Consider the following 25,110-nt stretch of genomic DNA (forward strand, 5'->3'; position numbering starts at 1 on the left):
GGGTGTCAACAAGCAGTGGAACGACCAAAGAAAGGCCACCAGCGGAAGAAAAGAGCAAGAGGTTAGCACTGAAATCACGTCGAGTTGATGGAAATCCATTATAGCGATCCAAAAAGTAACAGACGCTGAGCTGTCTAATTCTTAAAGCCGCATCGTGTAGCTTTTTAAAAAGTAAACTCGTCCTTTTGTGTTATAAATACTCGTTAATGTTGGATAAACACGCGGTTCAGACAGCAGCTGAATCCACTGGGTGCCCAGTGACAAGTGTGGGATGAGCCCCGTGGGATTAGAGTGACATTCCCAGGGGCAGCGAGCGCCTGCATCTTCCTATTTTCGTGAGTGCCAGGGATCTACATGCCGGTGCGTTTGAATCGTCGGGCTTCCCGGCCCCTTTCTCTGTTAGCAGTTACGCAGGCACCCGTGTGAGTCTCAGGCTGCAGAAGGAACTGAACAGAATAACATGATTTTTAAAATGTGATCCAGGTCAGCTTGTTCTGCGAAAACCACAGGCGCGGATTGACGGAGTGCGGCTGCACCTCGCCGGCTGACATCACGACTTGACAGCCACGGGCTTGAGGTGACACTGGTGTGATTACCAAGCTTTTGTTTAAAAAAAAATCATAAGAATTTATGTCAGAGAGTGACAGCATTGCATTCCACTCAGCGCCTAGAAGCTGATCTCATCAGTGCGGAGCCAGGAGCTGTAAATTGCGTGGTGTCAGAATTAGTGACGGGGGGATCTTGGCCGGGGGAAATCGAGGGAGCACAACTGTGTCCGAGGCCTCAGCACAGAAGTCCTGGGCAGAGCTAAGTGGTGAAATGCTCGGCGGGAGAAGCAGCCTCGTGCCCACAGGCCATATTGCTGCGTTGGCAGCCAGGGACCCGAGTGCCAGGCGCCTGCTGCTCCCAGAAGGATGGGCTGTCTCTTGCGCACATTTCACTAGGAAGTCAGTCACGATCATCACATTCAGCCAAACGCCCCATCTGTCCCGTGGCACCAACAACAGGAGCCCAGCTCCTCCAGCCTCCCAATGCTGAGCACAGACGCCCTCGGCCACAGGCGCTGGAGGCCATGGCGTGTGAAATGTGCCTGGTGGGGAAGGAAGGGGACTTGGCATTTGTAATGTCCTTCTGGCCGGCAGCCTCAGGTCTGAAAGGATTTTAATCTTACAGAGGATGGGAAGATTCCTGTATGTAAAAGGGCAGTATCACACAGCATGATTTAGTCAAAGCACACCAACTGACATCCTTAGGTAGGTGGTGACATCACAGGGTGCCCCCATGGAGGGTTTGCTGTGACCTTGCCCTTTGCCTGAGGGGCTCCCCTTCCCTTCAAAGCTAGACCCCACCTTTTGGATCAGTATGCCTTTCTTTTCTTCGTGTGGGATTTTTTCCACCATGGAATTTCTGCCTCTCAAACAGGTCCTTATTTTGTTCTAACCAAAAAAGTGAAAGGAGAAAAGGGACTTAGGCTTGGGGGTGGGTGGCTACAAAGAATTCAGATTTCCCTCTTTGAAATCTTACCTCTGATCATTTTAAGGGTTTTATTTATAAGAGAGAGAAACATCGGTTTGTTGTGCCACTTATTGATGCATTCATTGGTTGATTCTTGTATGTGCCCCGATGGGAGATCGAACCCAAAACCTTGATGTAGTGGGACAACACTCTGAACAACTGAGCTACCTGGTCAGGGAGTAAAGGGTTTCATAATATTTTATTTTAAACTAGAGACCCAGTGCACGAATTCATGCATCAGTGGAGTCCCTTCACCTGGCCTGCGGGATCGGGCCAAAACCAGCTCTCTGACATCCCCCAAGGGGTCCCAGATGGCGAGAGGGTGCAGGCTAGGCAGTGGGACCCCACAGGTGCATGATCAGGGCCAGGGAGGGACCGAGGGAGGTTGGCCAGCTGGGGAGGGACTGCAGGAGGGCTCCAGGGCATGTCCAGCCCGTCTCGCTCAGTCCCTATCAGCCAGACCCCAGCAGCAAGCTAACCTACTGGTGGGAGCGTCTGCCCCCTGGTGGTCAGTGCACATCATAGCGAGCAGTTGAGCGGCCTTAGCATATCATTAGCATATTATGCTTTGATTGGTTGAATGGATGACCGGATGACCGGAAACTTAGCCTATTCGGCTTTTATTATATAAGATGTCACATCCAGAGAACAACAACAATCAAATTGATGAGTTTCCATTTCACTAGAAAGTTGCTTTTGATGGAATGACAAACCTGCTGCTCTGCCCAGTCCTGGAAAGTGCGTGCTGATTTCTGTGCGTGGCCGTGGCTGAGGGAAGCAGTCGTCTGCACAACCAAGGCCTATAAGAGGCACAATGACTGGTCGCTGGTGCTTCCGAGAAGCCGGGGCCCAGGGGCTCGGGTCCCAGCCAACGCCAGGGTTAGAGAGCACAAGTTGCAGGTGAATCCTTGCTTCCTAGGTGCAGGCCACCTGCAAAGCCAGCACTGGAGGGGCGGGCTCTGCAAGGCCTCCACAACAGCATCACTCAGCGCATCTAAACTATTCCTTCACTGCCCTGTTTCCATTGCAGCGCACACTCGATGTTAGTCTCAGGCCACAGCACAGTAGGGAGACATTTATGTAATTTACAAAATGACCCCCCAATAATTCAAGTACCCACCTGGCACCATACATAGTTATTACAATATTATTGATTGTATTCCCTATACTGTGCTTTATATCCTGTGACTATTCTGTAACTACCAATTTGCACTTCTAATCCCTTCACCTTTTTCACCCAGCCTCCCACCCTCTCCCATCTGGCAACTTCCTACACATTCTTCTTTGTGAAGAAAGTACCCCAAAGCTCGGGACACTGGGACGCGTCTGGGGTTATCAAATGGCAGCTGACAGGAAGGATGTCAGGTGATGAATTCATTTGGCAGGCAGTTGCCTATTTGTCTGATTTGGATTTCAACTTCCCCAAGAAAATTACTCCGATTTCTGCTGTGCCAAGGCACCTGTTTATTCAAACAGCCGTGCTCCGCCCTGCCAGCTTTCACAGAACAGGCTGGCTCTGCTGGGGCTCCTTCCCAGAGGCAGGAAGGACAGGAAGCAGTCTGCCAGCCTCTCCCTGGGAGCCCATTCAACTCCATCTCCGCCACGAAGGAGAACAAAGGACAAGGTTGCTGTAACCCTCCCTCCCGGGCCAGAGAAATACTGGGGCAGCTCAGACCAGTGCTTACAACGAAGGTGCATGCTGGTAGGTTAGGGAGGGGAGGAGAGGAAATGAAATAGAAAGCCACATTCTTGTGGATCAAGTGCTCAGATTATTTTTGCTGCTGAGACCTCTTATAACAAAGATATATGCAGCTAAGCTTTGCCTTTTTAGGTCACTCAAGGTCCATTTCTGAAGAGCCCAAGCTACATAATTACATGGATGATGTTTAAATGAACTTTTATTAGGCTTGCTCCTGTATCCTCATAAAATACCATCACTGACAAACAATATGAAGAATGTTATTATCTAAACGAAAAACAAAATCTTCAGGTTTTCCGTGTAAAAAAAATAGATTAGATGATAAATCTGTCTGAACACTGAGATAATTAGATTTCGTCTTAGTACCTTTACCATATCACGTTCTGTAACAGCCACAATAGTAACAATTTCATTTTCCTGCTGACTTGAGCATTGCAGAAGAAGCGATGCCTGGTGACAGCACACATCCTCCGCTGGACAATTTCAGCGACGTCCCATTGGTCCCTTTGCCTCTATAATGATCTGGGGTAGGAGCCTGGCACCAGAAATCACCTAAAAGGAGAAAAATGGGCCAATCTTCAGGCTGTCTTCAGTGAATCAGTGTAATGAGCCCTCCATTGCACGCAAAGATGAGAATTCTAATGTGTTCATAAGTGGCCTCTGGATGGTGCATTTCCAGCATCTCGGGTTACTGGTGTTGCTGCGGTGATTCAGTCAGAACATTAGATGTGTTACTTATCCACGTCCACTATCATGAGGGTTTGTGACTCAGCCTTCATATCAGGTTTAAAAATACATTCATATGCTGCAGATAAAAACAGCATTGATGGAGGACCCCATAATAGGAATTAGGAGGCACTGCCATCCAAAAGGGTAATGTAGAAGGCTTGTAAAAACTGAGATGTCTTAGCTTATTATCAAGAGAATCCTTTCATGAAAACGAAATGCATTTGAAATGATGATCTGTTAGCAACAAGACCTACCAAATGGGAAGGGAAAAAAATGACCAAACTCATCTACTGGAGTGTAGAGCAGATAATGATGTAGAGACTTTCAGGTTGCCATGGAGACGTTCTCTGGCTCATTGGCTATGTTGCTGCCATCAGAAGCCACCACTCTCTTCTAGCGCAAAATGAATTCAGTGCTATTCCAGGGGAATTCATTTTCCTTCTCCCATGTGCCTAAAGCTGCAGGGTGGGGAGGATCAAGAGGCCACAGCGTAGTCCCTGCTGAAGTGGACCAGCTGCCAGTTATGTGAGTCAATGACTGTATAGCCCAGTGCAGCTCAGAAGGTAACTGAATGCCCAGAAGTGTAGTGTAAACAAGAGGCAGTGCCTCAGTTTAGGAAAGAAAGACGTGAGAATGGACCAAAGTAACCAAGAAGGCCTCATGGCAGGAAAATCTGAGGGATGGGTGATATTTGGCTCATAGTAGCACTCAGTGAAGGAGCAGAGAGGAGAATATTCCAGAAAGGAGAAAAAGTGTGAGCAGAGCTTCTGAGACAGGGATGACATGGTAACAAGACAGTGAGGAGACGACCCCTGTGCTTGGAGGCCTTGGTGAGTAAGTGGCAGCGGGTGAGATTACTGGAGGCCTGAGCTGAGATGTGCTGGGCACTGGAGAAGGGTTGTAGGTCTGTGACAGGCTGGTGAGGTAAGGAAAGCCATATTTTACAAATATCGATCAGGACTAAAGTCCAGGATAGAATGGAGGGGAGTGAAACTGTAACCCAGAAGAGGTGCTGGGAGCCTAGATTTCTGTGGTGGATGTTTCCTTGAGAAAAAAAAAGGAGCATTTATTTACAAGAAAGCATCATGGCATTTCATAACGGGAGAAATTGAGGGACATACTTGGACTCCTCTTCTGAACAAATGGGCTCTGGGACCACATCTGAAGCTCGGGAGTCTGATCTGGTTTGGGCTAGCAGCGGGGTTTGGTCTTCTTCACCACGTGAAACAAAGGGAAAACCAAACAATAATGCAGAGGATTGCTTTGGTCAGTGAAACCGCTCTGTAGGATACTATAATGGTGGATAAATGTCATTAAACATTTGTCAAATCCTATAGGACATACAACATTAAGAGTGAATCCTAGAGTGCAGTAGGGGCTTTGGGTGATAATGATACAGGTTCGTTGATTGTAAGGAAGGTTCCACTCTTGTGGGGGATGCTGATATTGAAGGGATGCTGACAGCGCGTGTGTGAGGCAGCAGATGCACGGGGACCCTTTGTGCTTTCTCCTTCCTGTCTACCTAAAATCGCTCTTAAAAAATAAAGTCAGTTCATTAAAAACCAACAACAAAAATCATGTAAATTGCCAGAATTGGAATCAAAGACCTAACCGACAGCCAACATGTGTTCAAAGGTCAATATGGGGACAAAGCATTTGGGAAAACAGCCATGTAAAGGCCACTAAAGCCATTCAAATAGAAGAAGTATGGGCATCTAGGAAATGAACTGGAGAAACCAGAGTCTGTAGGCTCAGGGCCTTCCATGAAGGAACCTGCAGGCCAGTGAAGACCCGCCAAGATGAATGGGAGTTTGCAGGCCTGAGTGACAGAAGGAATGGTGAAGGGAAGATGAGCCAAAAACGGAAGTTTTATTATGCATTAAGGAAACCCTGTAACTGTGTTCCTCATTACTTTGTTGAAGTTGAATATTTCCAGTGTGATACCACAGTCCTGACAATATTTTATGCTTCAGTGATTTGTGACCAGTTTGTTTCTTTGATTGATTAAAACCATTAAAATGAGGATAATATTTTTGGATTGCAGTGGTATAGGCAACATGATATTCATGGTTTTTCTAAGCATTTTGACTTTTTTGGATAAAAGCATATTCTGACCACCTAATATTGCAGTGGGGAAAAAGACCCATTAGAATCTGAAAAAGACAGTTCAGAATAAGCATGTAACAATAGGTTAAACCAGTGGTCGGCAAACCGCAGCTCGCAAGCCACGTGCGGCTCTTTGGCCCCTTGAGTGTGGCTCTTCCACAAAATACCACGTACCCTAATTAAGTTAATAACAATGTACCTACCTATATAGTTTAAGTTTAAAAAATTTGGCTCTCGCTGAAACCGGTTTGGCTCAGTGGATAGAGCGTCGGCCTGCGAACTGAAGGGTCCCGGGTTCGATTCCGGTCAAGGGCATGTACATTGGTTGCGGGCACATCCCCGGTGGGGGGTGTGCAGGAGGCAGCTGGTCGATATTTCTCTCTCATCGATGTTTCTAGCTCTCTATCCCTCTCCCTTCCTCTCTGTAAAAAATCAATAAAAATATATTTTAAAAAAATAAAAAATTTTGCTCTCAAAAGAAATTTCAATCGTTGTACTGTTGATATTTGGCTCTGTTGACTAATGAGTTTGCAGACCACTGGGTTAAACAGTCCGTGGTTCATATCACTACCTACGTCTTATCACTTTCAGGGAGTCCTGGCTTATATTGGCTATCCATGAGTAAGTCAAGTTTATTGACTACATAAAGACGAATAATTACCAAAAACGTTTAGGCTGATGTCACCTAAAGTATGCAGATGTGTAAAAACTATCAGACTAAGCATTTAAAGGTACAGTGTGATGAGTCCCTTAGTGTAACTTGAAGTTACATGCACACTCGGATCAACCTCTGGATGAGGGACCTTCATCTCCCGGCAGAAGCAGTGCTGGCCGGGGTGTTACTTTAATAATGCATGGCTGTTGTTCATATTTACTAGCCAGCTAATCAGAGCTGTAGAGAACCAGGCCACGATCACATTGTTACAAGGTAGACATCGTTTTACAATTAACTTCATTGTGACTGGAATGGAATCATACAGCATTACCTCTTTTAATTTCTCACTGCCGAGCTTTAAAATCCTATCTAATAAAAGAGTAATATGCAAATTAGCCATCACTCCATGACAAAAATGGCGGCGCCCATAGCCACAAGATGGCAGCGCCCAGTCCTCTTAGCCCTGCCGGAGTCCCCAAGTCCGCCCAGCGGCAGCAGTCCAGGGTGTCTAGCTGGGAGGTGCCTGCCCCCCCACGCAGCGATCCCTGCCCAGTGGCGGCAGCCCGGGGTGTCCAGCTGGGAGGTGCCAGTGCCAGGCGCGATCCTGGCCAGCAGCCGCAGCTTGGGCTGAGGTCTCAGGCCGGCAGGGCCCCGCACCCCCACTGCGCGATCCCCCGGCCACTGCGGCAGCCAGGGCTGGGGTCTCAGGCCAGCAGGGCCGGGCACCCCCACTGCGCGATCACCCGGCCAGTGGCGGCAGCCTGGGCTGGGGTCTCAGCCTGGCCAGGGTGCGATCCCCTTCCAGTGGTGGCAGCCTGGGGTCTCAACCATTAAGTCCCACCAGCCAGGCAGATATGGAGGAATTTTAAATGTTTCTTTTTAAAAATATATATTTTATTGATTTTTTACAGAGAGGAAGGGAAAGGGATAGAGAGCTAGAAACATCTATGAGAGAGAAACATTGATCAGCTGCCTCCTGCACACTCCCCACTGGGTATGTGCCCCCAACCAAGGTACATGCCCTTGACCGGAATCGAACCTGGGACCCTTGAGTCTGCAAGCCAATGCTCCATCCACTGAGCCAAACCAGTTAGGACTGTCCAATATGCTAAAGAAAAAACCTATCTAATAAAGAGGGAATATGCAAGGGAGGGCATTTGGGGGTTACCGGGGGTTCAGGGGAGGGCAGTTGGGGACAATCAGGCTGGCAGGGGAGCAGTTAGGCGTCAATCAGGCTGGCAGGGGAGTGGTTAGGGGGTGATCAGGCTGGCAGGCAGAAGCGGTTAGGGGCAATCAGGAAGGCAGGCAGGCGAGTAGTTGGGAGCCAGCAGTCCTAGATTGTGAAAGGGATGTCTGACTGCCTGTTTAGGCCCGATTCCACGGATCGGGCCTAAACAGGCAGTTGGACATCCCCCAAGGGGTCCCAGATTGGAGAGGGTGCAGCTTGGGCTGAGGGACACCCCCCTCCCGTGCACGAATTTCATGCACCGGGCCTCTAGTCTATACTAATAAAAGGGTAATATGCTAATTAGACCGAGTTGACCAGACATCTTCCAGACGTTCGACTTCCTTCCTGACAAAGCCAAGGTGGTGGGGGCCGAGGCAGAGGCGGTTAGGAGCGATCAGGATGGCAGGGGAGAGCAGTTGGGGACAATCAGGCTGCAGGAGAGGGCAGTTGGGGGCAATCAGACTGGCAAGGGAGCAGTTAGGTGGTGATCAGGCAGGAAGGCAGAGGTGGTTAGGAGCGATCAGGCAGGCAGGTAGGCGAGCAGTTAGGAGCCAGCGGTCCCGGATTGTGAGAGGGATGTCTGACTGCCGGTTTATGCCTGACCCCACAGGGCCTAAACTGGCAGTCGGACATCCCCTGAGGGGTCCCAGATTGGAGAGCGTGCAGGCTGGGCTGAGGGACACACACACACACCCCCATGCATGAATTTCATGCACCGGGCCTCTAGTAATTACTAGGTACATATAACTCTACCTTTTATACCTGTAAATGACACAGATTTTCATAAGGATACATACATATACTCACCCATACAATTATTATGAGGTATTTTGCAATCTTTACATTAAAAAGCCATTGTTTCATGTAAATATCACAAAGTACGTTTTTTACTTGTTTTCTTAACCATGCAATAAAAAATCTGATTCAAATCAGGCATTGGGGAGCCATGTTAAAATCACTGTAAATGTAGATGATCGGCATATACTGTGTTTTGAATTGCTAACTTAAGCGAAATAGAATTTTGTTACTTTACATATGGGTTTACAATTTGGAAATGTGAAAAATACCTGATTCCCTATTAAGCAGAGTTTTTAAATTGTGATTTAAGTCTGAGCAAAAGGAAGGAATATTTTCGGATCTTACTCTTCCACAATAGTGACCTTCAGCATCGTCCTCTCCTAGGCCGCGCAGTGCAGATTATTTTATGCAGGAAGCTAAGCGGATGAAGCATAAAGCAGATGCAATGGTAAGTCCCTTTTCTTCCCCGATACGTTTTTCCAAATTATGTTTGTACTGCACCTTTATCACTGGGGCAATGTAGCTGGGGTAATTATAAAATCTATTACAAGGATGGCTGGGTCTGTTAAATGGAGAAATGTTTATATAATCAAGCACTCATCGCCCAATAAAGTATGACTTCAACCAATAATGTCTGACTGGGAGAAAGCCCTGGAAAAATGAATATTTTATTTTAGTCCTAAGTTTTGAATAGTAACTAGAGGTAAGGGAGTCAGTGGGTAGCATTTTTTTTCTTTAAAAATAAAATCTAAGTTTGCATTTTTCTGTCATATTAGCCTGGCCAGCCCTGGGCGTGGTCCCAGGATCTAATCCCTTTTCAAAAAGACTGGTGTTCTTCATGTGTATCTGCCGAAATGAATACCTCTCTGAAACTGTACAGCAGAAACTGTTACAATGCACATAAGCCTCTAGAGTCACCATGACTTGATGTTTATAAAAAAAAATAATGTTTCTTACCTGGATAATCTCCTGTTTTGGAAAACTTGAAGCTGTTTAGGCATTAGACTTTTTAAAAAACGTATGTGTTTTTTTCTAAAAGCGATCATGTGGTTGTTGCATCTTGAGGCCTCGGCCAAAGGGACTCTTTCCTCAGGGAATGCCGGTTCGGTTCCCCGCCAGCATGGATAACTGAGGCTGGGGAGCTGGAGATGGCAAAGGCATTAAGAATGACCTTATGGTATTATTCCAGTGCTGAAGATGTCCAAACCATAACAGCACTCCTCCCACTGCTACCGATGTTTCCCATCCAACATTTACTTGTATGACGATCACTGGCTAGGTTCACAGTGCAAGGCACATAACCAGAGGGTCAGAAAGTAGAGAAGGTGCACTTCTTGCCCTCAGGCTCCCACAGGCTGATGAAGGCTTCTGGTCACCTGAGAAGCTGAGGCATGCTGTTGGAGAAGAGCCGCGAACTGTAAAGCAGAATGAACAGTTCTGCCTGAATCACCAGGCTTACTAGGATTCTTCACTCGGTGTCACCCTGTCCAACCCAACACAGCTTCAGCCAGCAGCCTGTGTTCATACCGGCCTCTAAGCAGACCTTGCTCATGCCAGCCAGCAGGCTGTGTACTTGCAGAACCTCACACTCACACTCACACGCTCACAGCTCGCACATACTTACACACTCACTCTCACGCACTCACACTTTCAGCATGCTCCCCAAATCCTTTCCTTCCCACAGTCATTTTCAGGTCTCCTCCCCAAGGCCTCGCACCTCTGCGGCCCCATCACCTGCTGCCTCCTCCATCTCATGTGCACTGGACTCGTTGCTCTGCATTGCAAGTCACTCACAGGCTGCCTGGCACTGTGAACTGTCTTGTGGGTGCACATTTTTTCTCTCTAATTGTATTATATGTTCTTGGAAGGAACTTGTGAGTATCAAGTGCACATAGGAAAGAATTGGGTGCTTCAGGAAATACTTACTGAATGAAATGGCTTCTTTAATCTGAAAGTGTTGCCAAGAAATATTGCTCAATAGCCTATTAGGGTTATAAGCTGTTTAAAAATTTGATTTGCTAATGAGGGAGTATTTTGCTCTACATTTCTGTTTTCTAAGGCATCATTATCAATGAGAAATTTTTTAGAGGCAACACTTATATTAGTAATTAGAGTATTTGTGTAATTCTGTTTTGATTCACAAATGAATACTGGAGAGATTATACGATTCAAACTCAAAATATGTAATTATCTACAGAGAGTAGCAAAGTATGGAACCAGGAACTTGATGTGTAAATTTATATTTAATAGAACCTAAGAATATAAAGCTCATTCTTGCTATTGTGGGGAAAGATTAACATCAACTTAGACAACCTCCTATAATCCAAAAAATACTCTTTATTAAATATCAACTCTGTATCCCATTTTAGCTAAGCTGAAATATTGCCTTGAGTTTTATCTCCTCTCCTCACTCTCATCCCTGACTGAGGTCCTGACTATTAAAGAAATAACTACACACACACAATAGGAGGAAGGCATGGAAAAGGAAATGTCAGATAATGTAAAATACAAAAGCACAGGTTTATGCTGTAAATCATCAAAGTTGAAGTATACAAAAAAGAGTATGAAAATTCTTATATGGAATCACACCGACCAGCTTCGCTGTGTATTTAGCATAGAATGGAGGAACAAGGAATGAAGCTGCCACACCCCTAGGGGTTGAAAGAGGAACGACCATGAAGTTCTGAGCGGTTCTGATTGGCAGTTTTTCATGGATTTGGTACAATTCTGTCTGTAACCATTCACTCATTTACCCTAAAATAGTGGCAATTTATGAAGATAACTAGAGGAGGAAGTGCCCCATTTTTTTTCTCTCAGTTCCTTTCACAGGATTTTAGAACTCAAAAGTTGGATTTCTCAAGTGAGGTGTATGGACTGTGTGACAATAAAGTTTAAAACTTGTACTTAGGGAAGACACTGTGCTAACTCTGTTGAACAGGTGGAAAAGTTTGGAAAGGCTTTGAACTACGCCGAAGCAGCCTTGTCATTCATTGAGTGTGGAAATGCAATGGAACAGGGCCCAATGGAATCCAAATCTCCATACACAATGTATTCAGAAACAGTGGAACTCATCAGGTAAGCGCTGTGTTTTCTCGCTGGGCAGGTGGGGTCGGGGAGTAAGGACTGTGTGTGAGTACTCTGAATACAGAGAAGAATGTCAACCTGCAGTATCAGCTACTAAGAACCTTTGTTCATCTCTGAAAGTAAGAATGTAAGATTTTGCATCCCCTGCTTCCTTTGCCCTCATTATGAGTCAGGCAGGGCAGCTCCTATAGCCCCTTATTGCTGTAGGAAGGAAGTTGAGTCTGGGTGAGGTATGAATGCATAGTTCACCCAGCTAGCAAGTAGCAAATTTTTAACTCACTTCACTTCTATGCTGCTTTTTTAAAAATCTGATTCATATTAGTGTAATCTCAATTCTAACTCTATCAATAATGATTCAGAAGTATTTAATGAAAGGAAAGCAGATTCGGGGGATTTTAGGGAAGGAAATGTATTCTATGATTTAATATCTCTGAGTGTCCTGGCATTGTCCTAGTGTAAGAGTTAGATGTGTGCATCATTCCCCAACCTGGGTTAAGGCATGTCATGTGAGCAGAAACAAATTTCTGATGGGGGCACATGAAGGGGTGGGTGGGAGACATTTCTTTTCCATGATGGAGACCTGGAAAGGCACATCCTTATCATCTCATTAATGAACCAATAAGGGAATTTCACCCGTTAACCCTACTGAGAACTTTTGTCATATGATTTATGTTTTTAGCCAGTTCAACTTCTTTGGATAATGTCTAATACCCTTTATATAAAATAATTCTTCCCAAAACTAACAGAAATAAAAATCTCACTGGATGGGCTCAGTAGTACAGTGGCGATGACAGAGGATAGAATCAATTAACAGAAAATAGCATTTACCCAATCTAAGTAACAGAGAGAAAATAGACTGGAAAAAAATGTATAGAGCCTCAAACACAAAGACAGAAGATCCACGTATGTATCATTGGAGTCCCAGAAGGAAAGGAAGACAGCAAGACGGAAGAGTATCTGAAGAAGTAATAGCTGAAACTTGCCAAATTTGGCAAAAGATATAAACGTACAGGCTCAAGAAGCTGAGAAAAACCCAAATAGGATTAAACTCTAAGAAATGCATATGAAGACACATCATAACTACATTTCTGAAAACTAAAAACAAAGAAAAAGAAATCTTGAAGGCAACCAGAGAGAAATGACATGTTACTGTAGGGCAGTGATGGGCAACCTTTTGAGCTTGGTGTATCAAACTTCGCCAAAAAACTGAGCATAACTCGGGTAGTGTGTCACTTTGAGGAAAAAACATTATTTCGCAAATGTTTCATCCTCAGGAGCGGCAAATGTTTCATCCTCGGCATGCGGCCGCCTCAGAATTGAACCTGGGACCTTTCAGTGCTGACACGCGTATCATAGGTTTGCCATCACTGCTGTAGGGGAACACCAATTCAAATGACAGCTGACTTCGCATCTGAAACCATGGAAGCCAAAAGAGAGTGGCACAACATTTTTTAAGCACTGAAAAGGAAACTACCAAACAGTTCATTCTAGATTCAATGAAACTATTTTTCAGGAATGAAGAGGAAATAAATATATTATCCGACTAAGAAAAACCCAACCTTGCAGATTAGCTAGAGGAAGTCCCTCAAACAGAAAGAAAATGACAAATAAAAAGGAATCTTGGAGCATCAGGAAAGATCAAAGAACAACTGAAGAAGATATGTGCAATAAACTATCCTCATGAGTTTTATAAATCATATGTGTTGATTGAAACAAAAAGTTTACCACTATCTGATACTCAAGACAATGTTATTTAAAAGTGGAGAAAATAAAGGGACCTAAATAGAAGTAAGGTTTCCACACTTCACCCAAAGTGGAGAATGTTGATACCAGTAAATTGTGATGTCCTATGTGTATATTGTAAAATCCACAGCAGCCACTGTGAAAACTATGCAAAGAGATACACGTGAAAACACTACAAATCTGCATGTTGTACAGATGATATAATAATAGTATCATTTCTTGAGCAATTTACAGCAAGCTAGCTCATTATGTCAAGAGCTTTCCAAATACTATCTCAATTAATTCTTACAACAGTCCTATGTCATTAGCAATAGGATAAGGACATGTATGCATAAGAACATGGAGGTTTAAAGATATTAGTTTATCTACACTCTCACAACTAATAATTGTCTGCCGGGATTTGAACCCAGGACTCCCTGACCATTTCACATACTACTTCAGCTCTCTCAAAGAGTCTGCAAGTGACTTGGTATGTTTTTGGAGAGATGGCCAGAATCCCAAGAAATAAATGTGATTAACTATTTAAGTTTATAAAAGCCACTAATTACACACCCAGGACACTTACACTACTGTCAAAGTAAACATTGTCACAATGAAAAGGAGGTAAAGCCAGGCATTTATCTAAGTGTAGGAATGAACTTTTTTTTCTGGAGATTGGCCCAGAAGAATTGAACTTTGCCTCCATCTTGTCAGCCACTCAGCTGTAAATCAAAATTTGTAAAAATGGATGTGTCACCATATATGTGGAATGCTTGAACTTGTGTCACTCTCAACCATCTGTAGCATTTGAATTTGTATCACCAAAGGGCAGAAAGTAGCTAGATGGATATAAAAATCATTTTGTTCTAAGCATCACAGTAATATAATGCTACAGGAAAATGAGGCGGCATCAGGTAGCTTTGAAGAAAGAATTATCTGCAAGCACTATGAAAATCTAAGTATTAGGCAGAGAGAACTTCCATCATAGAAGATGTTCTGTTGTTACTAAGAAAGTTATTTTTTAAAAATTTATTTGGATGGGACCCAAGATGGCCGTGGATAAGTGGAATCTACACTTACCCCTCCCAGAACCAAACTGGAGTTACATCTAAATTAAAGAACAATCATCCTGAATAACCAACTGGAGACAAGCTGAAGATAAGTCTTATAACCAAGGATTTACAGCAGCCACATCGAGAATGGTAGGAAGAGTGGGAACGAAAAGGGCTGGCCCCATTCCCATGGGTGGCACCTGAGATCCCAGAGGGATATCTCAGCTATAGAGGTTCCCTCTGAGGAGCATGGGGTCTCAACCCCACACCAGGCTCCCCAGACCAGAGCATCAGAGCTGGGAACAGGCGCCCTCATAACATTGGGCTGTAAAAATCAGCAGGGATTCTGTCCACCAGGGAGAGACAGAAGTCTGCTGGAGACACAGGTGCCCTCTTAAAGGGCCAGCACACAAAATCGTGTTCACAGAGCAACTGCTCCTGGGCTCCGGCAGAGTGGACTTGAGTTGTGTGAGGAGAGACTGGGCTTTGTGGCTCTGGGGAGAGAGCTAAAGAGACAGCTATCAGGATCCCTGTGCTGAGTCCCTCTCCCTCACCCTAGATGCCATCTTTCTTTTGGCAGAGCACTCCCCTCCTTATGACATGAACCTGGGTAAATGCAATAGCCCCACCCTCCGGAATCCCTGTCTCCGACCCGGTAGAGCTCACACCCTGCTGAGGAGTCAGATGCCTGGACAAGAGTATAGAGATCCAGGCAGACTCAGGGTGTCAGTGACTGAGTTGTGTGGCACTGGAGTGGGGCCACTCCTTCCTCCTTCCCCCAAGCCTGACCAGCACTCCCTCACATGGGAGATCCACTAGTCCCACCTTCCCATCTCTCAGAAGCCCTACCCTGCTGAGCTCCTGGCAGAATCTGGGACATACTGAGTTATGTGGCTCTAGGACAGGGTTCTCTCTTATGGCTGACCAGTGCAGAGCCCTCCCTTCACACGGCCAAACCATGGTCACTTTGGGCCTGATAAACCCTGCTGGCCTCACCTGAAAATTTTCTAAGACCCTGCTTCACCACAAAGGTCTATAGTTACCCAGCAGGTGGCAGCTAGACTTGGTATACCCTAGGACTTTGCTGAGTGGCCGCAGACCCAGCACTGGCACTATGATTGAACGTGTTATCCATCTAGTGAACACCATTCATACCTGGTGACTCACTGAGAACCTACCTATTAAACTCAAGTACCATCAGAGGCTCTTTCAGTGACTGAGCCTAACAGGCTGCCAGCAGGTGGAGGCAGGCAAAGGGTGCCTTGGGCCTTTTTCTGACCTAACACTGGACTCGGTGCTGGTGCAAGCCAGCCTTGATGTATAGCTTGGTCCTTTGCACATGTACCCAGGTACAGCAAAGGCAGCCAGAAACTATAGATCCCTTGTAGCTCCAAACAGGTTGCCCAGGATCAGTCATAGGCAGTGTTTGATATTAACCTGCACCAGTCCCTCCCAAGAGGCCCCAGAACCAACACACCCAATGGCCAGCTTCAGACAACATCAGAGCAGGATCCGGATAGCTTTGCACAGGGCATAGCCAAAGTGAGATCTCTGCAGGCACCAGACCCTGCTGAGGCAGATTCTACTTAGTGTGGTCAGCACCTGCACAGCAGCTAGTACACACTGACTGAGCCTCACAGTCAAACAGCCTGAGAGTCAAACCCATGCACCAAATGGGCCAATAGCAAACTCATGACCTAATTACAATAGGAGGGCTCACATAACCCACACAAAGGACATTCCTGGAACACCCAGCTCAGGTGATTAAGGAGACTGCACCACTGGATCCCACAGGACACCTACTACTTAAGACCAGCATACCAAGGTTGGGAGACATAGGAAATATACCTAATACATAGAAAAAAATACAAATAGGAAGCCAAAATGGGGAGACAAAGGCCCTAAATGAAAGAACAGGAGAAATCTCTAGGGAAAAAAAAAAGAGATAAATGAAATGGAGGCAAGTAATTTATAAGATACAGAGTTTTTAAAAATGTTTATACGGATGGTCAAGGAACTTAGTAAGATGTACAACAAGGTGAAAAGGGACATAGAAATCATAAAAAAAAAAAAAGATCCAGTCAGAAATGAATACAATATTTGAAATGAAGAATACACTAGAAGGAATAAACAGTAGGTTGGATGAAACAGAGGATCGAATCAGTGATTTAGAAGACAAAGTAGCAGAAAGCATCCAATCAGAGCAGCAAAAAGAAAAAAAAATGTTTTTAATGTGGATAGTTTAAGGGACCTTTGGGACAACATGAAACGTAACAACATCTGCATCATAAGGGTACCAGAAGGAGAAGAGAGAGAGCAAAGAATTGAGAACCTAGTTGAAGAAATAATGAGTGAAAACTTCCCTAACTTGGTGAAGGCAAAAGATGCACTAGTCCAGGAAGCACAAAGAATCCCAAACAAGACGAATCCAAAGAGGCCCATACCAGAACACATCCTAATTAAAATGGCAAAGGTTAGTCCTGGCTGGGTGGCTCAGTTAGTTGGAACATCATCATCCCATGTACCTAAAGGTTACCGGTTTGATTCCTGTTCAAGGCACATACCTTAGGTTGCAGGTTTGATCCCCAATCAGGGTGTGTGCTGGAGGCAGCTAATCAATGTTTCTCCTTCTTTCTACACTTCCTCTTTCTCTAAAATCAATAAAAATATATCCTTGAGCCCTAACCGGTTTGGCTCAGTGGATAGAGTGTCATAGAGTGTCAGCCTGCGGACTGAAGGGTCCCAAGTTTGATTCCGGTCAAGGGCATGTACCTTGGTTGCAGGCATATCCCCAGTAGGGGGTGTGCAGGAGGCAGCTGATCGATGTTTCTCTCCCATCAATGTTTCTAACTCTCTATCCTTCTCCCTTCCTCTCTGTAAAAATAAATAAATAAAATAAATCCTTGAGTGAAAATTTAAATAATAATAATAAATAAAATAAAATGGCCTTGGTTAAACACAAAGAGAGAATCTTAAAAACAACAAGAGAAAGATAGCTACCCATAAGGGAGCTCCCAAAAGACTAAGAGTTGATTTCTCAACAGGAGCATTTCAGGCCAGAAGGGATTGGCATGAAATATTCAAAGTAATGAAAAGCAAGGACCTACAACAAAGGCGACTTTATCCAGCAAGGCTATCACTTATAATTGAAGTAGAAATAAAGAGCTTCCCAGACAAGAAAAGCTAAAAGAGTTCATCACCACCAAACCAGTATTACAAGAAATGTTAAAGGGTCAATAAAAAGAAGAAGGAGAAAGAGGAACATGGGTATCCTATATAATAAAAGCTTAATATGCTAAGTGTCCAGTTGACCGGTCAGCCATTCAGTCAGTCAAAGCGTAATATGCTAATGATATGCTAAGGCCGCTCAACCACTCACTGTGACATGCACTGACCACCAGGGGGCAGACAATTGACCAGTCGCTATGACGTGCACTGACCACCAGGGGCAGACACTCCGACCGGTAGGTTAGCTTGCTGTTGGGGTCCAGCCAATCGGGACTGGGCAAGATGGGCCAGACTCGCCCTGGAAGCCCTCCCGCAGTCCCTCCCCAGCTGGCCAACCTACTGCGTCTCTCCCCAGCCCCGATCGTGTACCGGTGCGGTCCCTCTGCCTGGTCTGCACCCTCTCACAATCCAGGACCCCTCAGGGTTGTTGGAGAGCCAATTTCAGCCCAGTCCTGCAGGCCAGGCCGAGGGACCCCACTGGTGCATGAATTTATGCACTGGGCCTCTAGTAAAGAATAAAATGGCAAGAAATACATACTTATCAATAATCACTTTAAATGTAAATGACTTAAGTGCTCCAATCAGAAGATATAGGGTAGCTGAATGGATAAGAAAACAAGACCCATATATATGCTGTGTACAAGAGACCCATCTCAAAGAGACCCCTTTAAAAGTAAAGGGATGGAAAAAGATATTTTGTGCAAATGAAAGTGAAAAAAATCTGGGGTAGCAATACTTATATCTGACAAAATAGACTTAAAAACAAAGGTTATATTAAGAGACAAAAAACAACACTACATAATGATAAAGGGATCATTATCCAACAACAGGATATAACCCTTTTAAACATCCAACATAGGAGCACCTAATTATATAAAGCAAATCTTGATGAACATAAAGCAAGAGAAGGACAGTAATACAGTCACAGTACAGGATTTTAACATCCCATTAACATCAATGTTTTCCAGACAGAAAATCAAAAAGGAAACAGGGGCCTTAAATGACACACTAGACCAGATGGATTTAATTGGTACCTTCAGAGCATTTCACCCCAAAACAGCAGAATATACATTCTTTTCAAGTGCACATAGAAAATTTTCTAGTATAGACCACATGTTAGGACACAAAACAAGTGTCAATAAATTTAAGAAGATTGAAATCATAGCAAGCATCTTCTCTAAACATAATGGTATGAAACTAGAAATCAATCACAAGAAAAAAGCTGAAAAACACACAAAGATTTGGAGGCTAAATAGCGTATTACTAAACAATGAATGGGTTAACAATGAGATCAAGGGAGAAATCAAAAGATACCTTGAAACAAATGACAATGAGAACACAACAACCCCAAACCTATGTGACACAGTGAAAGCAGTCCGAAGAGGGAAATTTATGGCATTATAGGCCTACCTCAAGAAATAAGACAAAGCTCAAATAAATGATCTAACCCCACAACTAAAAGAATTATCATGTGAACAACAAGAAAAGCTCAGAGTACTATTAAGTGGAAGGAAGGAAATAATAAAGATCAGAGTGGAAATAAATGGTATAGAGACTAAAAAAAAAAAAAAATACAAAGAGCCCTAATCAGTTTGGCTCAGTGGATGGAGCGTCGGCCTGCAGACTGAAGGGTCCCAGATTCGATTCCGGTCAAGGGCATGTACCTTGGTTGCGGGCACATCCCCAGTAGGGGGTGTGCAGGAGGCAGCTGATCAATGTTTCTCTCTCATTGATGTTTCTAACTCTCTATCCCTCTTTCTTCCACTCTGTAAGAAACGCAATAAAAATTTAAATTAAAAAAAAACAAAGATCCATGAAACTAAGAGCTGGTTCTTTGAAAAGATAAACAATATTTACAGACTCTTAACCAGACTCATCAAGAAAAAAGAGAGAGGACCCAAATAAATAAAATCAGAAATGAAAGAGGATAAGTAACAGCTGAAACAACAGGAATACAAAGGATTGTAAGAAAATATTACAAACAAGTATATGCCAACAAATTTAACAATCTGAATGAAATGGATAAATTTCTAGAAACATAGTCGTCCGAAACTGAATGAGGAAAAATAAAAAATTCTGAATAGACCAATTACAACTAGTGAAATGGAAACAGTAATCAAATAGCTCCCAACAAACAAAAGTCCTGGACAGAATGGCTTCACAGTTGAATTTTACTAAACATTCAAAGAAGAACTAACACCTATCCTTCTCAAACTACCCCAAATATTTCAAAAGGAGGAAAGACTCCCAAGCTCATTTTCTGAGTCCAGCATTTTCCTAATTTCAAAACCAAGTAAGGAAACTATAAAGAAAGAAAATTATAGGCTAATATTTCTGATGAACATAGATGCTAAAATCCTCAACAAATTATTAGCAAACCGGATCCAGCAATACATTAAGAAGATCATACATCATGATCAAATGATATTTCTTCTGGGGATGCAAGGTTGGTACAATATGCACAAACCAATAAACGTGATACACCACATAAACAAAATGAAGGATAAAAATCACATAATCATATAAATAGATACCGAAAAAGCATTGAACAAAATCCAGCAACAATTTATGATAAAACTCTCATCAAAGTGGGAATAGAGTGAATATAACTCAACATAATAAAGGCCATATATAATAAATCTACAGCCAACATCATACTCAATGGGCTGAAACTAAAAGCATTTCCCTTAAGATCTGGAACAAGACAGGGATGTCTGCTTTCACCAATGTTATTCAACATAGTACTGGAAATCCTAGCCACAGCAGTCAGACAGTAAGAAGAATTAAAAGGCATCCAAATTGGAAAAGAAAATGTAAAACTGACGTTATTTGCAAATGACATGATACTGTGTACTGGTATAGAGAACTCTAAAGATAACACACACAAAAACTACTAGAACTGATAAATGAATTCAGTAAAGTATCAGGATACAAAATAAATGCCTAGAAATCAGTTGCATTTTTATACACCAATAATTAACTATCAGAAAGGGAAACTAAGAAAACAATCCCATTTACAATTGCATCAAAAAAAATACCTAGGAATAAATTTAATCAAGGATGTAAAAGACCTGTGCTCAGAAAATTGTAAGAAAATACAAATAAGCTGAAATGTACACCATGTTCATGGATAGGAAAAATTAACATCATTAAAATGTCCATACTACCTAATGCAATCTACAGAGTCAATGCAATTTTTATCAAGATGCCAATGATATATTTCATAGAACTAGAACAAATATTCCAATAATTTATATGGAATCACAAAAGACCTAAATAGCAATCTTGAGAAAGAAGAACAAAGTTGGAGAAAGCACACTATCTGATATCAAACTATAGTATAAGGCCATAGTAATCAAATTAGCATGGTACTGGCATAAGAACAGACATATAGATCATAGGAAAAGAGCAGAGCCCAGAAGTAAACCCACATCTTTATGGTCAATTAATATTTGACAAAAGAAGAAAGAACATACACTGGGGTAAAGATAGTCTATTCACTAAATGGTGTTGGGAAAATTGAATAGATACATGCAATAAAATGAAACTAGGCCACCTTCTTACACCATACACAAGAATAAATGCAAAATGGAGTAAAGACTTAAATGTAAGACTTGAAACCATAAAAGTCCTAGAGGAAAATATAGGCAGTAAAAATGTTGGATGTTTCTCATAGCAATATTTTTTCTGACATATCTCCTCAGGCAAGGGAAACAAAAGATTAAGTAAACAAATGGGACTACTTCAAACTAAAAAGTTTTAGTGCAGCAAAAGGAACCATCGACAAAATGAAAAGACAACTTACTGAATAGGAGAACATATTCATCAATGATACATCTGAGGAGGAACTAATTTCCAAAATTTATAAAGAACTCAGACAACTCAACACTAAAAAAACAACCAGTCCAATTAAACAATGGCCAAAGGATCAGAATAAACACTTCTCCAAAAAGGACATACAGATGGCCAATAGACCTATGAAAAGATGCTCAACATCACTAATCATCAGAGAGATGCAAATTAAAACCACAATGAGATGTGACCCCACTCCTGTCAGAAAGGCTATCACCAGTAAATCAACAAATAAGTGTTGTGTAAGATGTGGAGAAAAGGGAACCCTTGTGGGAATGCAGATTGGTGCAGCCACTATGGAAAGCAGTATGGAATTTTCTCCAAAAAAATTACAACTGGAACTGCCTTGTGACCCAGCAATTCCACTTCTGGGAATATATTCAAAGAAACCTGGAACACTAATTCGAAAGAATATGTGCCCCTATATTCAATGCGTTGTTATTTACAATAGTCAAAATTTGGAAGCAGCCCAAGTGCCCATCAGTAGATGAGTGGATAAAAAAAGCTCTGGTATACTTACACAAGGGAATACTACTTGGCCATAAAAAAGGAAGGAAATCTTACCTTTTGTGACAGCATGGATGGACCTGGAGAGTATCACACTAAGTGAAATAAGCCAGTCAGAGAAAGACAAATACCATATGATCTCACTTATATGTGTAATCAAATGAACAAAATAAATAAACTAAATAGAAACAGATTCATAGAGAACAGACTGGCAGCTGTCAGAAGGGAGGGGGGTTGCAGGGCTGGGTGAAAAAGGTGGATTAAGCAAAAAAGAAACTCATAGACACAGACAACAGTATGATGATTACAGAGAGAAAGGTGGGGTTCAGTGGTGATGGAAGGAGACTTGACTTGGGGTTGTTGAACACACAATACAATATACAGATGATGTATTAGAGGATTGTATACCTGAAACTTACATAATTTTATTAACCAATGTCTCCCCAATAAATTTAATTAAAACTTTTAAAATTTTCTTCGGTTTTGCTTTCTTTTCTTTTCCTCTAGGTATGCCATGAGACTAAAGACCCACTCAGGCCCCAATGCCACACCAGAGGATAAACAACTGGCTGCATTATGGTGAGTGCACCATATCGGCTTAAAACAGCCTGCCCCCGCCTGTGTATGGCCATTGGTAAAGCAGGTGCTGAAAGGCATCATGCTTTTCTGGTGCCTCTGACATGCAAAAACAAACACAAGCCCGGTGGTGGCCAGGGATAGCCCACCCATAGCTTGCTGCTATGCCAGCCATGAGGTGCCTACTCAGGTATTGAAAATCAGCAGGTCCGTTATGCAAGGATAACTTTTCCCGTGTGTGTGTGTGTGTGTGTGTGTGTGTGTGTGTGTGTGTGTGTGTTTTAAAACCAGGTAGGTTTGTGTTTTAATGATGTCAATGTGAATTGTGCCAAATGTAATTTCTCTTGTGTTTAACATTTTAGTTGCAATCAAAATAATTCATCTATCTCTTTACACATGGGATTAGTCTGAGTGAATGAAGATGACGCATTCAAGTCCTCAACACATTAAACTGAGGAGCGGCTCATTACACTTTGATAATAAAAGCTTTCCTTGTAAAATGTTAACCAACATTAATAGGTTTTTATATCTATAACGATTACACTAATAATGAATATGTGATTATAATAGTAATTTCCCTGTGACATCTTCTCAGTACACCTCATCCCACGCCCCCGAATCACAAGATACCTCTCTCTTTGTTCCTTCTGTGACAGGGATCCAAAATGTTTGCCCCCCAAGGTTTACTTCCCTGATCTGCGGTAGACAATTGAGCCTCAAAAATAAATAAATATAAATAACAGCAACATACACAAAAAAGAGGGCCTCACGTAGTTTAGCATCATCACATCATCTGGAGTTTGATGTGCTAAGAGGAGACCGTTACATTGTATTTGGTGTGTTGGTAATCTCCCAGGCCAACACCACACCTGGGTTAGCCAATAATTATGAGTGGGAAGCACCAAGCAAAAGAGGGTATGTCTCAGGAAATGCTTTCTGCACTCTTTTCAAACTTTAAATTTCATATTAGGGTTAATAAATTAATGATGATTAATAATTGGCATTACATAAGGTTACTAATGTGTAAATAATAAAATATATAAAATAAAATGTTACTATTCTCAGCATAGTTTTTATTGTTTATGAAAGCACGTATCTGTTCCTTTATTTGAATTCATTGTAATTGAGAAAAATAGTTTAAAGGTAAAGGAATAAGAGCAGGTGGACGGTAATTCTTTCAGCGACACCCCTGGTGCGGGAAGTCCAGGGTGCCACAGGGAAATCAGTGAGGTCACTCTGCCCTGAAACCCTAAGCAGTGAACGCTGTGAGCTGCAGCTTCCTCTCTCCTCTGTGGAGAGACACTGTCCTCTAGTGGTGGCAGAAGAAATGGCCAGCCCTGTACCCCAACAAAGCAATAAAGCTATTCTTAAATGATCTGATGGCAAATGCATTTATGCAGTAACCCCTTGAAATTTTGAAGTATACCTTCTGAACAAAAGGAAGATCAGACACTTACAGACATGTATGTATGTATATTGTATATACAATCAGGATATAAATATTGAGTGCTTGAAATAAGAAGATTTTTGAGCCCTAGCCGGTTTGGCTCAGTGGATAGGACCAAAGGGTCCCGGGTTCAACTCCAGTCAAGGACACATATCTTGGTTCCAGGCCACCACCCCCCACCCCCAACGCCCCCGGGCCCTGGTCAGGGTTCATGCAGGAGGCAACCAATCAATGTGTTTCTTTCACATCAATGTTCCGCTCTGTCTGTCCCTCTCTCTTCCACTCTCCCTAAAAATCAGTGGGAAAATATCCTCAGGTGAGGATTAACAAAACAAAAAAGAGAGGATTTTTGAAAAGTCTTGTTTGCACAGGACACACTCGTGCTTGCAGGCTCATCTCTCTTCTTCCTGCAGTTACCGATGCCTGGCTCTCCTGTACTGGCGGATGTTTCGACTCAAAAGGGATCATGCTGTCAAGTATTCAAAAGCACTTATCGACTATTTCAAGGTACTGTCTGGCTATCGGGGGACATTATTCCCTAAATTTAGTTGTCTTCCTACCAGAGATGTTTTGAGGACAGAATCCATTGCTTTGAGGAGAATACAGGAGCCTTCTGACGCCTACACTGACCCATTTGTGACATGTTCGTGGTGCGCAGGGCTGAGCATGGCCTTGAGAGCCCCTGCCTGGAGCCCGGGCATTCCGATGGCCTCAAGGGAAAGGAGATTGAGTTACCACTTCTGTGTCGTAGGGAGTGCATCTTGGTATTTCACACAGATTCCTCATGTGCACCTAGAGCTTCTTCCTTTTGGAAGTAACTACTTAGAACATCTTAGCTAATTCCAGTAGCTACTTTAATTATTGATAATGGTGTTATTTTAAATGGTAAGCAATGCTTGTTGGAACTCAGAG

General features: G+C 43.1%; 1 protein-coding gene across 1 annotated transcript in view; it reads left to right on the forward strand.

Moving 5' to 3' along the window:
• Positions 1-25,110, forward strand: part of AFF3 (ALF transcription elongation factor 3) — a 492,503-nt gene that overhangs the window by 461,763 nt on the left and 5,630 nt on the right. Inside the window, exons 17-20 of the mRNA XM_054728175.1 lie at positions 9,115-9,178; positions 11,669-11,805; positions 22,683-22,754; positions 24,612-24,705. Coding sequence (XP_054584150.1) covers positions 9,115-9,178; positions 11,669-11,805; positions 22,683-22,754; positions 24,612-24,705 — 367 coding nt within the window. The remainder of the gene's footprint in view (positions 1-9,114; positions 9,179-11,668; positions 11,806-22,682; positions 22,755-24,611; positions 24,706-25,110) is intronic.

Source organism: Eptesicus fuscus, chromosome 16 (assembly GCF_027574615.1).
Source record: "Eptesicus fuscus isolate TK198812 chromosome 16, DD_ASM_mEF_20220401, whole genome shotgun sequence".
Classification (NCBI taxonomy): Eukaryota; Metazoa; Chordata; class Mammalia; order Chiroptera; family Vespertilionidae; genus Eptesicus; species Eptesicus fuscus.